The following is a 16,642-nucleotide window of genomic DNA, read 5'->3' as shown; positions in this document are numbered from 1 at the left end:
CTTAAGTGATCCTAACTGTCATCCTAAGGACACAGCCGTGTCCCATACACAGGAGAGCAATGGGTGAGCCTTGACTTAGGGGCACGCTTGCCATCTACTGGTCAGGAGCCGCTCCTCGTGCTTCTAAGATACTTCCCCAGAAGTTCATGTCATCCACCGTGTGCAGAAACCCTTCTGCACTATCAGCTCAATACATCTCATCTGCAGCATTACCCAGACTAAGAACATCCTGCAGAGATCCCAACCCAATCTGCAACAATATCTTTGCAAAACCAGCTGTGGCCACAGGTCGTTGCCAATCACTGCTGCCTCTTCCCACCCCTACCTCCCCACTCCCCCCAGCATTCCCACAGATTTCTTCAAATTGCACTCACAAACAGGTGCCTGGAGATGCGCATTACCGCTGGCCACCCGAGCACTGATGCTGTGTGTAAGGGCACGCCGCAGTCCCACCAAGCCTACCCAGCCCATCTCCCGTTCCCCCTGGCTCTGCTGGAAAGCCCTGCTGTTTACACTGGCAGCTGCAGCTCAGCAGGTATCGATCTTGCCTGTTAAGTGCACCAGGCTGAGCTCTGAACTTGGACAGAGCACTGACCTCAGCAAGAGTCTTTGCTGCCTAGGAAACAATCTGAGTAAAAGTACAGGGAATTCAAAGCCCTATAGGTTGCTGGCTGGAACATGAAGACTGCTGCCTTGGGCTGCTTGAAATATTTCCTTAAAATTGCTTTTGAACAGGAAATTGGATTTAAGCCCCCCCCTTCCCTCCCTAAAGCTGTATTTTGCTACAGCCACAGTCTGAGTGTTTGGATTGCCTCATGCTCTCCTCCTTCTTGGTCTGTGGCTTTCCATCCCCCAAAAGGAGAGGGTACATACCCCAGAAAGTACAGGAGCCCGACACAACATCTCACAACAAGATGCCTCTCAGACAATGACAGGAGCTACTGCAGTTCACACGAGTCCCAAGGCAGCATTACCAACCTGCTCTGCAACTCATATGAGTTACCGCTGGAATTTCCACTGGGAAAGTTCATTTCCCTTTCTTAATGGAAAGAAACATCTATCCTTTTTCTCCCTAAATGACTCTATGTGGTGGTGCATGGGTCACTGAGAAGTTGAAAGTGCCTGCTGTAAAATAAAATAAAACATTACCTATATTTCAGGCCAGTGCCTAGTAATGTCACAGAATTTCTACTTTTGCTGATACCTGCTGACATCTCTGCTAGATTAAACTGCCAAGATGAAGGGATTGCATTTAGTAACCTACAGATGGAGAAAAACCTCCAGCAGAGCCTAGCAGCTTGTGAGTAGCAACAGAATGGGATACGCTTATCTGATGATTGCCTAGGCTATCCTCATTAGAAGCACAAGCTGCAAACCTCGAGGCAGAAACACAAGTCTGTGACTCCATATAGACAGCCTCATCATAAAGAAAGCTTTTTCTGAAATTCTTCAAATATAGAAAAACATATCCCAACCTCCCAGTGAGACAGAACTGGAAAAGAGATACTTGGGACATTTTCATTACTCACAGGGTAAGACATGAATATGCCAATACCTGTTAAATGCAAATTAGACGAAGAAAGACTGCAGTTAAATCCAGTTGTGCAAAATGTTAATCCTGAGGATGAGTAGTGCCACGTGCTATCACATTCTAGTGAAACTAATGAAAGAGAAAGGTGCTCTCCACCTCACACACTCAGCCCCTTACAGTGAAATTCATGTCCCATACATCTTATCTAGACGACTTCTTTTATAATCAATGAGGAGCTACAGGCACTCCGAGAGAACAGACCTTACGAACACCTTTGGACACCTACTATAGGATGCAACAGATTATGCTGAAACCATCATTGCTTCTCACCCACTGACTACAAAGGCAGCCTAACACAACCAGCTCAGATATGCTGCCTAGAACATAGACACTGCAATGAAAACATATGAATGCTGCTTCTTGTGCCTAAGTATAAGCTCCCCGGTATACAGACTTTGCCAGGTTTCTCTCAGTTTACAGGGCCTGCAAGTAGCACTGTTAGTGTTTTAGGACAATATAGGGATTGTTGGGAGCACAGTTCGGTTGCAGAGGTACAGATTAACTACTCAGGGACTAGTGAAAGCCCCCCTTCCCCAAGAAAAAGCAAGCCTAGAGGAGCCAGGCAGGAACCTCCCCGCCAAGCACAGCCCCACAGTACCTGAGCTGGGTGAGCAGAGTAGGGCAGTGACAGCCACAGGTCCTATAGCCAGTCTGCTGATGAGACAGTAAAAGCAGTAAGTCCAAAGATCACCCAAGAAATCCAAACAGCATCTCATGAACAAGACTGGAAATAGACACACTCAGGAATATCCTGCAAACAAAGGGTAAAGCCTTCGGTCTGGGCTTAAATGGTGCTCCAGGGCCATGAGCTCAGGTTGGGGCTGGAGGCCCTAGGTGAGGTTGCTCAGGGCAGTTAGGGCCTATTGGTGCTCTCCAGGCCTGATAAAACTAACTACAGAGCTGACATGATAAAACTAACTACAGAGCTGATCTCTATTGCTGTTAACGATCATTCATCTTGTTTAGTGTATGTATGAACACCTAGCATTTGGGAAAACACTCAGAAACTGCACTACACCAACAATCCTTAGGTATGTTCCTGTCTAGAGCCATCAATACATCTCACACTTGCATTCACCTGTCCTCACATCAGACATCCGAGGCAAAGATTACCATTTCACAGATGTGAAGACACAGCATATTTTCTTTCATTTCCCAAAGGGATCACTGTAAAACCTAGTCTGATGTCCTAGCAGCAATCAAAGAGTGTCAGCTAATGATGGGAAACGAGTCTGTGCCTCTTGGTTCCTAGTTCCTTACTTTTTGTAATTATACACCGTAGACAGTGTGGTAGCAGGTGAATAGAGGCATATCTTGCTTCTTAACAAGACAGACAAAATAAACTTTTGTCACTAAGATGAAGGATGGAAAACCTACCAGGGGTAAGGTTTGTGCTTGCAAGAGACTGGAATATGAACGTGTGGATCCAGAGCGGAAATCCAAGGTGGGAGCTTGTTCTTGAGCTGGTGGGATGGACTGCGACAGTGAGCGCTGCTCCTCGAGAGGCAAAGCAGGGAAACTGCCCACAATGGGCACTGCCTGATATGTCCAAACTTCTCCTCTCAAAATTAGGAGCCTTCCAGGGCTCTGAATCAGCTCTGACCATTCCACCTGCTGTAACACCTCAACAGCTTTGTGCTGCTTTGTTTCTTTTTGGGGTGTGATGATAATTTCACTATTGTTCAGAAAAACTGAACAACATACAGAAGCGTTTTTTTACTGACCATATATCATTCTTGCCACACTGTGTGATTTTGGAAGGTATGTGATGAGATTTTTAGAATTCTGCCATCAGTTTCCAGGAGAACCTGCAGCCCACTGCATTCCATCCAGTTTATTTCCAATTAACATGTAATATATTTAAGGAATGGTCCTGTACGGTCCTAGCCAATTGCACAGCATTATATGTAGCATGGTATTTTTGTGAGTGAAAAATGAATGAGACGTCCTACCATAAGTAATAACCAGAAATTTGGACTGAAGCCCAAATTCAGTAATAATTTGTTTCATCAACTTCCCTGGAGTTTTAACCATCATTATCCCTGCCACTGACTTTACTATTAAAAGGGTCAGGCAAAACTATTTTAATGCAGATTTTAAAGTTCTAACATTAAAGGGAGTTAGTAAGCAATTTTACCATAGAACAAAGGGAATAGATTCCCTTCCTGGTGATGTATCTCCCCTCCTATATATTTCATATATATTTCCTACATCTGTGTTCTACAACAGAAGAGGCACGGATCGCAACAGTTCCTTTGTATAGATGTCTCTAATTCTAATGAAAGAAAATGTTATTTGGGTTGTTTTTGTCTTTCTTTGTATATAAGATGTTATTAACTGTGTGTAATGCTATTTATATCTTGATGATTTTAGCAGGAAGCTTAGATCTGCAATTTTTAGATCTGCAATTTAAAATCTTGAATGCATTGGTCTAACTACAGGGAAACTTTCTCCAAGTCCTGCCTTGCAAAGCTTTGACTTGAGCTATTTAAGAAGAAGAAGAAAAAAAAAAAAAAAAAAGAAAAAAAAAAAGAAAAAGAAAAAGACTCTACTTGGCAAGAGCTTTAATTAGCAGAAATTTCCACGCTAGGAATATTATTCTGCATGAGCAGAAATTGCATAGCTCTTGCCTCTAGATGCCTTAGAGATGCCATTGATTGGCCATATTCAGAACAGGGGAATTATGTGACCCAGTGCTAATTTGAATTCCTTTACCAAACACATTTTTATTTCATCATCTCAGCTGCATAAAAGAGTCAAAGTACCAGAGCTTTAAAGACTTAGAATTCCTGCTGTTCTGTAATAAAATAAGGCAAGAAATATTAGCCATCCCTGGTTGATTCTTTAATTCTTTCCCAACAATGTCAAAGTATCAGTGTCCTACAGGTTTTAGTGCAGGTTAAAGACTGATACAAAGTGTATGCCTGAATAGGAGTATGGAGTGAGTTAAGGAGAGAGAGAACGTTTTAATGGGACATTGGTCCAAAATAGCCCAGCTTGTTCCTACCTCCTGCTGCCTCTTCCTCCTTTTCACAGGACCTTGATTGTATAGAAACAGTACAGACAAAAACCACAAACAACAAAAGGTTCGCTCACACCCCCAGTGGAGGTCATGAGCATGCTACCATGGAGAAAAAAAAAAAAAAGAAAAAAAAAAAAAAGCATCAAAGGATGGTTTGGCTTATTTATAAGCAAAGAGTAATTAATGGGAGGTTTGATATTTTAGCAACGTACATTTGGACAAATTTGTATTTGCAAATTGTTCGTTTCAGACGTTCAAGGGGCACAGAGAGATGTGGCCTGGTGCTAATTTTAAAAATGAATCGAACCTTTCTTTGCGATGATCCAAAAGCTACAAACTTGTGGTTCAGAGGCTTTCAATAGTATCTGCTCAGATTTGACACTCCAAGGTTAAAAAAATCACAAAAGAGTTGTGTTATACACAGCAACAGTAGCTTTTTCCAACAATTTTTCAATTATTGCATTGTATACTCTCCAAGAAAAGTAACTGTCTTGGCTACGAGAAGACAAGATTTAAAAAGAGGCGGAATGAACAAACTCCCTAGGAATATAGCCCTCTCCCTCGGAGGCTGCCTGCCCTAGGACGGCTGGTGCGCCCGCTGGGTGACTCTCAGCCTGGCTCCGAGCTGCTGTCACCAGATGGATGAGCACACCGCGCACCATCCACTTCTAAACCGCCGCCCTCCGACCTAAGCCGTGGCAGCCCTGCAGAACTTCACCCGGGTGCTCTCCTCCTTCACATCCCCCGTGGAAACGGCCCAGCGAGGAAAGTTTGCCCGGGCACAGCCCCCTTCACCAACTGCGTGAGCGCCTGCCCGGAGCGAGCAGTGCCCCGCTGCGCTTCGGTTGCTTCGCGCTTGCCTTTTCCCCGGCCCCCGGGAAGCGATCGCGGTTACAGCGGGGCCCTTCCTCCCTTCTCCTCTTCTCCCTTCCCCTTTTCCTTCCTCCCTTCCACCCGCCGCCGCCCGCTCTCCGCCTCGGGGCGCGATTTCCCCGCCGCTCGCCGTGCCCCCGGCGGGCCGCGCGTCTCCAATCAGCGGCCGGCCGCTAATTCCGGGGGGCCTCGCCCCGCTCCGCTTAAAAGAGCGGGGCCGCGCCGCTCGCCAGGATCGCGGCGGCCCCTCCCGAGGGCTCCCCGGCCGCCCCCCCCCTCCAGCCCCGAGGATTGGCCCGGCAGCGGCGTTAACAGCGGGGGGCCGCCCCCCCGCCCCGGGACACAGCGGCTCGGTCCCCGCCGGCCCGCAGCAGCAGCCCCCGATGGCCGGCCGCCTGACCTGCTGCTGCTGCCTCCTGCTCTGGGCCCTGCGCCTTCCCCACGCCGCCGGGGGAAGCGCCGCCGGCCGGCCCCCCGCCTGCCCCGCCGGCAGAGCCCCCCGTGGAGGCTCCCCGCCGCCGCCCCCCGCGCTGGGCGGCCTCGCCCAGGACATGGTCGCTGTCCACATGCTTAAGCTCTACGAGAAGTACAACCGACACGGGAGCCGGCCTGGGGACGGCAACACGGTGCGCAGCTTCAAAGCCACGCCAGGTAAGAGGGGCTCGGGGAGGCGGCCGGTGCCCGTCTGGGGGGTGCGGGGGCTTCACGGTGCCGCCGGGGCGAGTCCCGGGGTCCCCGGTGCCCCCCGGCCGGATCCCGCTGCCCCTTGCCCTCAACCGAAAGCATCTGCCCCGAGGGGGTCACCCTGGCGAGCTGCCGCTGCTAGGGGCGAGCACACCGGAGGTGCCCGGGGCACTGCGGGGGGACCTGCGCCTCCCCCGGGGGCACAAACCCTCCCCCGAGGACCAAAACCTTCCCCGCGGCTCCCGTGCGGGAGCGGTGCCGCCCGTGGGACCGCCACGGGCAGCTCGCAGCTGGGGCGCTGAGCTCGCTGCGCTGCCTCACCCCGAGCAGAAGGGGGGTTTCCTCTCCCGCTCCCCGGCTCTGCTCGGCTTCGTTACGAGGGTGCAACAGCGCGTACCGGGTCGGAACTACGCTTTCATTGTCACCCCCTCTCTTTAAAATCGGTTGTTTGCTCAGTTAATGTTCTTTACGTTTGTTATCCTTTGCCAAGGATACTTAAAATAACGTTTCTGGAAAATGTCTCTTCCTTCTTTGGTTAGCTCTTACAGGTTATAGCTAGCATCTCGGTTCTGAAATCTGAATTAGACCAGCTTCCAGAACAGCACTTGTTACACTTAAGTACCGATTTTATAGGCACTCTGATGAATTAGTTGTGAGTGGTTACTAGAATATCGCACTGTAACTCATATCTGTAATGCATGAATTAAATCTTTCCTATGTTAGATGCAATATTACAAGTCCTCCTGCTAGGAGGAGGAGATCCTACAGAAGGCTGTGGCTGTTAAAACACGCAGACCCCTAGGAGTTAGGATGTAAGGCAACTGCAGCCATCTGGGAGGGAAATCTCCATGCATTAGACCAGTAGCCAGCCACTAACTAATGGGGTTAGGAAGAAGCTGCCATGGTGGATGGTCACTCTGTGACCTCCTACTGCTGCTCTTCCTTCTCAGTGAACCGAGCAGCTGATGCTGGCTGCTACCCAAGCAAGGTCCTGGGCCACAAGCCCCATTTAGTGGGACAGTTCTTGCATTTCCATATTCTTCTTTTTTAGCTATTCTCCTGAACAAGCAATTTGCATCCAAGTGGTTAAATTTAGTTTTAAAACACCAGCATAGTGTTTCCTACCCACATATACTATACATTGGTATTTTGCTCATCTGTCAGATCACAAAACTAAGGCAGAGAGATGCTTGCATGGTAACTTGCCTAGCATCATGCACACCTGTGTCCAAACCTCCTGTCTCCTGTGTTCCATCTGTATCCCTTCTCTGTGGGATCTTGTCTCTCCCCAGTAACGTGGCATGAAAGCCAAAGCTCCTCTGCAATGTTTTTTATGACAATAAATGTTATTTCTTTGTGATTCATCAACCCAGTGATGAGCACTCTGAAATCAACCATGGAATGACACAAGACCAAGGGCGGGGAGAAGCTTGTTTCACAGAGTGTTTTCTTTATCTCCTCAAAGAAATTCTAGCATTCTTCTGAGAGAAGAAATCAGCATGGTCTTCTAACAAGACATGTGGAACATCTGTTCCTTATGAAATACAGATGATACTTCTGATCTTATCTAGACAAGCAAAACAGACTACATCTACAATAACTTCCCTCTTGTTATCCCAAGCAATGGATTTACTTTATTTAAAAAAAAAAAAAGATACCCATCAGAAAACCTGTAACCCTCTGTTCCTGTGCTGCAGCTTAAAGCTCTCTGGGCACATTCCAGCATCAGTGTTCAAGATAGGGTTGCCAAGATGAGGGCTCTCACTGGATTTTGGATTGGCGTTGCTCCTTTGTCATGCTACTGAGGTCTCCTCAATTACACAGTTGTATTACCACAGCCCTGAGAAACCACACATCACTTACAGGGTACGGGTGATGTTGACCGGGGTTGCTGAATATGGAGAAGCATTAGATATTAATGCAAAGTAATTGCTACATAGCACATGAATTTTGCACATGTTCCAAATATAATTTCATGTTTCTCTAGTAGTACTAATAACTTGAGGAGAAATGCTTCACAAACATCTGATTGCCTCTCACCTCACCTCCACTTGTGTTCACAGGAGTTGGTTATTTCTCTGGGAAGGAGCTGAGAGATGGGCACGCAGTTCAAGTTTTGCCTTAGTTCAATGCAAATTAGTTCATAGACTTTTTTTTGTTGTTTTCAGGCAACTTTGTAGCTTTAGAAAATGGCACCAATTGACCACAGTTAGTTGCACAGTCAAGTCATAAGTGGCTTTGGAGTGTAGCTTGTGACCAAATGTGAAATACCAAGTTATTGTCCAACTTCATCTAGGTTGCTGAGATACAGGAATTAGTCTTCATGGTAACAAACAGCTGCCTAAGCCATGAAGCCCTCCTGCAAAAATTGCCTCTTCCAGCTCAGGCTCTTTCACTGAATGCCACCCATCCTCCAAATGAAGCCCAGGCCTCAGTGAAGAGTAGAAAATAGCAGCAGTTTAAGATAGTATCGTAATGCCTATGTGCAAGAAAAGCAAATCAAGATTTCTCAGGAACTGTAATTCTGGCCTCTAGAGGCTTACAGTTGCTTTAACATAATTTCATAGCTTAAAATATTTTAAACTAGATTCTCTGCATATTGGTTTTAACACAAATGTGTTATCTGTAAATCTGCATTGCTAATCTTTGCTTACTGCAATGCAATGTTCTCCTAGTAGGTGGCTTGCCTACTAGCAGCAAGTGTTTTTCCTTGGCCACTTGCCTGTTTTTTCTATACTCATCTCTTGTATGTACCGTCCATACGTCTTGCCTGTATTGTGAACTTGAAGCTGCCTACAGTGATCAGAGGTAGATGCGGTCAGTAAAATATTCATAGCTTTAATTCATGCAGCTAGTACAGCTCAATTCAGAGTAGGCCTGGAAAACATAATTCTTGGCTGATAGGTTGGTAAAAGCATGAGCGATCTGATGAATTACAATAAATATGGCTACGCTCCATCCAAAACTCAAGCTTCCTCAATTCCTAAAAAGCCCACACTTCCAGGTTTCTGGATCTTCAGTAGCTATTGATTCACTATTTCTACAAAGAATGTTGACTTTTGAAGGACTTGTTTCACTTTGGAATGCAAAAATTAGAAATTTAGAAAAAATAAAATCCCTTTTCTCTGAGCACTCATTCCAAATTCCCAATTCATCAGAAACCCTGGGAGCTCTGTGGTTGAAACGCTTTTATCCCACTGATGCAAGAATTCAAGTTCTATGTATAGAACTGATAGTACTGGCAGTGTACTACTCCAAGGACTTGAGCAGAATTTGAACTCTCAACTTTTTTTCATAGTCTGAGAACCTGTGAATATGGCTAGGATTGATTAAAAAGTTCAGTGATAGGAATCCTGTCCTGAACTGACTGAAACAAACAGGCTGTCATCACAGAGCACTTTGTCAGCTGCTCTGCCACCTATGGAAATGTTACAAGGGTATCAGGACAGGCTGGTCCACTCCACTGCATGAGAAGAAATACAGATGGTGTGGATGGAATTTGACTATTTGAATATCAATCAGTACTTAAACTATGTATGTGGTCCTGGGACTGATGAACATCCTAACCTGCTGTGGTTTCATCCAAATGATGGCTCTAGCTAGCATATGTCTGAACTGGAAGGCAGCAAGCACCAACTTACTGGTTACCCATTACAGTCCCTTAATGCATTCTTAGTACCAGTCAGAACTTAAAGAGAGCAGTATGTTCTTCAGATGGTCATTTTTTTTTTCTTGTGATCTTATTGATCTGTGAATAATGGGATAAGTAGTGTTACTTTTCACCTCTGAAATTTAATATTGCTGCTAAATATTGTTAGTTTTTTTTCCTCCTCCCATTCACTACAGTTTTAAGCTGAAGTGAGTCCAAAAAGCTCCCTATACTCTTTGAAGTGAGCAAGCAAAAAGCAAACTTTGCTAATCTGCTTTCACGAATAAGTGGTTTGACTACCGTTTTTTTGTCTCATATTTATCCATGTTTTCCTTGCTCTCTTGCAGAATTCCTGGCCCAGAAGCCGCTGTACTGCTTCAACCTGACATCCATGCAGGATTCAGAGATGATCCTTGCTGCCACATTTCACTTCTATGCTGACAAACGCCCTCGGCACCGGGAAGTGTTTTGTAAGCGGTCCAAGAACTCATCCTGCCGCCTCCTTCACCTGCCTCCCATCCTGCGTCTCAACCTCATTTTCCAAACCATCCCCCAGAATTCTGCTTATGGACTAGTGAAAGGGAACATCACCGTGTTTCTTCAAAGGCGAGGGGCTTGGCATGCGAAGGACATTTCGCACATCATAAAAGAATCGAAACGCGTTGCAGAGCTCATCCTCTGCGCTGAGCTTGATTCTGGGGAGGAGCACCACGGCTTCCCCGAACAGGTCACCAGCCATTTGCCTTATATTCTAGTTTATGCCAATGACCTTGCAATCTCTGAACCCAACAGTGTAGCTGTCACCCTACAGCGTTATGACCCATTTCCCTCCAGTGATGGGGACCAAAATCTGTCACCTAATGCTTCTACTGATACCCGAGTGAGAAGGGACACATACCTCTCTAGCTCTATTCAGAACAATGAGTTACCAGAGGTAGAGTATAACAACAACAAATACAACAAACATGACATATGGGAGAATGCCTACAAGTCCTTGAAACCAAAAGGCTCACGCAAAGACCGAAGGAGAAAAGGGCAAGAAAACACAGAAACACTTGCAAAGTCTCAGGTGCTAAATTTTGATGAGAAAACAATGAAGAAAGCAAGGCGAAAACAATGGAATGAGCCACGGATTTGTTCAAGAAGATACATGAAAGTTGACTTTGCCGACATTGGCTGGAATGAATGGATCATATCTCCCAAATCATTTGATGCCTACTACTGTGCAGGGACATGTGAATTTCCAATGCCTAAGGTAGTATGCCTTTTCACTCTTGTTAGCTTGCAAATAGTACTGTTCTGCCTTTCCAACTACTTCATTAGCTAGATTTTTACCTTTAGACTTCTACCCATCTCACCATGCTCTGTTTAGACTGAAAAAATTAAGCAGTATTGTTTTTAACAACTTCATAAGAAAAATGTCTCAGGTAAAATCTTTTAGAAATTCTTATTTTATATCTTATATATATCTTATATCTTTTATATCTTATTTTATATCTTAAACCACAACAGACTTACGCAGTTCCATAAAATATGGTTATGCACACTAAAGCATCAAGCTACTCCTGTGTGGCAGCAGAAGTAGACAGTATTAAAGCTAATAAAACAAGCTACTCTATCAGAGTATTTCTGAATTCTACTGGTAATACCTTAGGAGAAAAATGCAGAGTAGTGACACATGCTTTAAGAAACTGCCTATCACTTTGAAAATAAGAATGCCATTTACAGTTATATTTGTCTCAAAATTCTCTGGTGCTTCTTTAATTTGTTAAAGTCTTAAAATTGAGAAAATCCTGCTTGAACTAGAAAAAAGCTGCTTTTCCATATGTGGCTGAAAATGCCAAGTAGCTGTCTGTAACACTCTAACTCTGGTGTTTTGAATTCCTCCTCGAGAAGCAGTGTGAAATTTCCTAATAAAGAGGCAAAGAGTTTTTGAATTCTAGTGGAATTCTGATTTGGCCTACTCCCAACTCACTTGCCCTTCAGCAAAAAGTAGAAATTCTGGCAGTCCCATGAAACACAAAAATTCTCTTGTTTTACAGAGCTTTCAAATAAAGGGGGAAGGTTCGAAGCACTGCATAATGTGCATGTTCAAAAACTAATAATTTTACATTTCTACCTACAAATGGTCTGATTATTCATTTAACTGCCAATTTTGTACATGGTCAATCTGCCTATGAATAATTGATAGTCTTTTACAACAAAGAATATCAAAGATCTGAGACAGGAATCTGCCGTACGGGGAGTCTGAGTGTTTGTGTTGAAATCAGTAGTGTGACTGCAGGAAGAGAGGATATGCAGGCTAGTTTAAGTCCAGGAACAGTAGAAATCCAGATTTCAGGGTGGGGTGCAGAAATCTGCCCAGACCACATGTTCTTGTGTTGCTGGCCAATGCTGAACCAGGTACACATAAATTCATACATGGTCTGGTAAAAATAAAAGCTTGCAGAGGCTCAAATACAATTTCACTCTTCTGTTGTAGTATAGGACGATTATGCAGCACAATGACCATTTAACTTATCCAATGCAAAACCCAGCCTGGGAATATGGGTCCTCAGCCATAATCTAATGCACAATACATATGTACAAAAGAAAAAAAAATTATCACACCTGGCTTCCTGAGAGCAAACGAGTATGACGGAAGAGGAAACAGAACCAAAACAGAATGGACGTGTTTTTAGCTGGAACAGTGTAATAAGTTTATATTGGTGACTTTTTTTAATGTCAGAAACAAGTGTTTGGACAAACCTTCTCCCTGATCTACAGTAATCAGAATACTCGATTTTATCCTTGTAAGAGAATCATTTTATGAGTTTCAGGTTTGAATTCCATTCTTGAAATGAAAACAAAACTTTCCTGAAGCTAAGAAGTACTGCTTATTATGATGTGGCAGAGGGTGTTTTCTGATGGGTAAATTCATAATAAAGCGGACTTTAGAAGGGGTACAAACCAGGAAGAAGGTGAGCTGAAGCATTTCAGACTTGCTTTTCAACTACATCATCACCCTTCTGTTTTCTGAGGTTCAGAATTTCCCCCAGCTAGGACTGTCCTAGAGGTTAAGAGCGAGCAGAACCTACCCTGCTGTATTTAACTTGTAGCCAGCATTTCACTCATTAAGTGCTTGCCCAGTACCATCACTATTGGGCATTCAGCTAGGTCTTTCAAGCTTTCCACTTTAGCACATTGGTACAAAGGCTAATGTGAAGCCTAACCCAAGATCACTAAGCGCTTGGGCCAGATTTCCAGAAGGGCTGGAAAATTTGGAGCCTGGCTGGATGTGGGATGGGTGTGCTGCTTGGCTCAACTGTGGATGTAGGGCTCAGGCATCCAGATTTTCTACAAAGTAATAGTCCATAATAAGCAGCTTTCCCTTTAAGCATTGTTGCTTATAATGTGTACGCTTGCAGGCATTAGAAACCTAATTAGTGCTGTCGTCTTGGTAGCTTGATTTACTCAGGCTGAATTGTTTCTAACTGGTTTCAGGGGTGACAGCTGCTCTCACTAGACTTGGCTCACATCTGTTTGTTCACTGCAGATCCTAGAGACTGTACGGCTGGAGAAGGTCCTAGTAGGATCTTCTGCAGGTTCATAAAAAGGAGTTCTACATGACAGCTACTGGCACTGAGGGCAGTGATGGTTATTTGTTGCATAGGGTCAACAAATTCTTTCAGTAGCCCATTAAGATCTGTGATTCTTTCAAGTAACACTGTAAAATAATAAAGGAGCTAGGAGTACTTGAGGAGCTTTTTCGTAAAGGTTAATGCAAGAGTTAGATTCTAGAAGCTCCACTTCTTTGAATTTCTAAACTCTGCAGTTGCTTATATACATGAAGGCTACTTCTGTCTCTCTTGCTGTCCAGATTTGCAGACATGGCCAATGTGGATAGAAGCTTATTTCTACTTCACATAGCAGCTGCAAGGCTAATTCACTGATGTTTGGTTTTGGATAGTTTTGAAATCTAAGACAGCAAACTGTTGCTAATTATGTCAACACATGCTAATTACAGAAAGGCTCTTTCCAAGATTGGTCACTTGTTGGGACTGTCTTGATATGGATGCTGTCTTGAAACACCAAAGCAGAAAGGATGATTTCACAGTCCATCCTTGTAATGACTCAAATGATGTCACTTAAGTTAAGGAACAGTTGAAAGTTTTAATTTAATTAAATTCTTTTCACTTAAAGTATCTGCTTCCATGTTGAGATTTGCGAAGTCCTTGTTTGTTGTCCCCCAGATGCCATGTACACCAAATCTGCTGAAAACTACTGAAACTGTAGGTAACAGTACTAGTTTGCAAGGGCTTATGATCTGAAAAGGCTCTGTGAGATTGTTTGTCTATTCTAGAGCAACTTCCCTTTGTTGAGGCTGTTTCTGGAGCACTCTTTTAAATCAGAGTAATTAGTTTAGGGAAAAAGTAACTAGTTCCAGGTCAGTGTACGTGAGGAGAAACAGTACTGGAACATACTTACTTTGGAAATACAGTAGCCAATTTTATCAGTCAGACAAGAGGTTAAGAACACGAGAGCACTTCTTGCAACTGAGAAGTCTGCCCCACCTTAGCCCTTTTCCCTGCATGCCTGTCTCCAGCATTTAATAGGTGCAGCCATGGACATTGCTCTTTTTCTAAGCTATTGACTGTTGGCTGTGCCACCAGTGCCCTCCTCTGGTATTTATGAAGGCAGCATACGAAGTACAAACTTGGATACATGCTCTGCAGAAAAGCTGAAAATATGAGGGCATGGCTATGTTGCATGGCCTTGTGACTCAATCACATATATTAATTTTTTCAAGGAAAATAACATAATTGTGTCATTTTCCAAGCTGCTTTGGGAAAGCAGCTTCTCATAAATGAAGCAATAACCATTTCCTTCTCTGTTCCAGGTTGTCCGACCATCAAACCATGCTACAATCCAGAGCATCGTAAAAGCAGTGGGAATCATTCCCGGCATCCCAGAGCCCTGCTGCGTTCCTGACAAAATGAGCTCCCTCAGTGTCCTGTTCTTAGATGAGAACAAAAACGTTGTTTTGAAGGTATATCCCAATATGTCGGTGGAAACCTGTGCCTGCCGATAAGTTCATACAGACACATCTCTAACAAGACCTACCTACCGGTCCTGCCTGACCACACTGGGAAAGTTGTGAATGGGAGATGAATCCACTTGTGTTGATGTCTACGATTCCTCTACGATCCCTGCAATTCCTTCACAGAAAGCATGCGGAGAGGTTGAAACGATACCCATGCTCACCTAGAAGGATATGTCTTACGATCATCATCTGTCTTATATATTTACCTTCCAGGAGTTCAGTACTTTTACAAGTATCTTCCTAACCCACCTAGCCAAGAAACATGATATTTAGTAAGAAATTTAAATGTAAAGTTTTCCATAATCAATGGACTAAAATATGTTTTTATACACTGTTTTTACTGACTATTTTATCTCTTCAGTTAACCAAGGAGATGGGAAGTGAATTTGCAAAGGCAGGCTTGTTTTAGAATATCACTTTTGTAAACAGATTGAAACTTTTTGCCTAAAACACTCATTCTCTTAATCTGCATATTTATACTGAAAAATGCTGTAATAAAGGGCTTAATATGTATATTTTCTTCAGGATGCAAGTATAGTGCACTGTATAAGCTTTCATATATACAGTATGATAATACAGCCATTTTTGGTTACCCTTCCCTAATATATAATTTGTTCTACAAAAGACATATGTAATATCCCACAATTTTGGTTTGCTGGATATAATTTCAGGTTGTTAAACATATGCTCTGAGTAACACCTACTATATAGTAATATGTTGAAATACTAAAAATAAAATAACCAAGATTTATATTTTTGTAAATTATACTTTATATCCTCTAGATTGTTACATGCTTTTGACAAAAGCTAATAAATTAAAGGTACAGTAGTATCTAAAAATAGTTGAATTGTCTTTCTATAAATCCACTCTGCTACATTGTGGTAATTAGATGGAAACACGTAAATGCATGTTAAGCTTGTCATAATGTGCTTCAATAGATTAAAGCACGAATGGAATACCCTGATCATCTAGACTGACCTCCTGCACAGCACAGTTCGAAGAGCTTTGCTCAGTAGTTTCTGCACCATGTATTATGGATCTTCTCTTTTGAGCTTGGAAATACCTTTGAAAAACCTGCATAAATTTGGCTTTAACAATTTCAAGTGATGGACGATCTCTACTGGACTATGAGTAGTTGTTCCAAAAGTTAGTGCTCTTTGTTCAAATGCAGTGGCTTAATCCTAGTCTGAATTTATTAAGCTTTAGCTTCAATTCACTGGATTTTACTGTAACCTATTTTTATTAGATCCCTTTTGTCTATTATCCAAAATACTTTCACTGTGTATTTTTAGTATATAGAGCAAGGTCAAATTACATTTTGGCTAAGATTTAAATAGGTACTTTGATTTCTTATTATTCCAAGTCTCAAAACAATTTCTCATGGCTCTTTTCTGAAGTCTTTCCAGAACTTTCATTAAATTCTTTTTCCAACAGTGAACTTCAAAATGGGACACAATCTTTGGCAGTTGTTCCATTAAAAGTCTTAACAGAAATAACTCTGCTTCCCTCTAACTCCTGCATAATCCTCTGTTGATGCATCTGTGGTAGCCCCTGTAACTGCAGCACTCCTCTAAGACCTGCTGTTCCCTTACTGAGCCACTTAATTCTCTTCCTCTGCGTCCCTGCATGCCAGGACGTGCTGGTGATGTGCTCCGCTTTCACCCACCTGCTGTACAACCACCTGGGCAGAGCAGGAGCAGAACAAACTTCAGAGGTCTGTGAGGTAGCACAGAGAGCGAG

At 43.6% G+C, this 16,642-nt stretch overlaps 1 protein-coding gene across 1 annotated transcript; it reads left to right on the top strand.

Moving 5' to 3' along the window:
• Positions 1-4,751: 4,751 nt before the first annotated feature.
• Positions 4,752-16,633, top strand: GDF10 (growth differentiation factor 10). The gene is made up of 3 exons (XM_083843390.1): positions 4,752-6,137; positions 10,167-11,074; positions 14,699-16,633. The coding sequence occupies exons 1-3, from the start codon at positions 5,870-5,872 to the stop codon at positions 14,888-14,890; spliced, it is 1,368 nt and encodes a 455-aa protein (XP_083699516.1). The 5' UTR covers positions 4,752-5,869; the 3' UTR covers positions 14,891-16,633.
• The last annotated feature ends 9 nt before the right edge of the window (positions 16,634-16,642 follow it).

Source organism: Anser anser (assembly GCF_964211835.1).
Source record: "Anser anser genome assembly, chromosome: 7".
Lineage (NCBI taxonomy): Eukaryota > Metazoa > Chordata > Aves > Anseriformes > Anatidae > Anser > Anser anser.
This window is presented reverse-complemented; position numbering and strand designations above follow the sequence as displayed.

Bases quoted from the DNA above. Each gene is read 5' to 3' on its own strand.
- GDF10 (XM_083843390.1), top strand. From the start codon at position 5,870: ATGGCCGGCCGCCTGACCTGCTGCTGCTGCCTCCTGCTCTGGGCCCTG. The intron at 6,138-10,166 runs GTAAGAGGGGCT...GCTCTCTTGCAG, and splicing joins CAGCTTCAAAGCCACGCCAG to AATTCCTGGCCCAGAAGCCG. The intron at 11,075-14,698 runs GTAGTATGCCTT...TCTCTGTTCCAG, and splicing joins GTGAATTTCCAATGCCTAAG to GTTGTCCGACCATCAAACCA.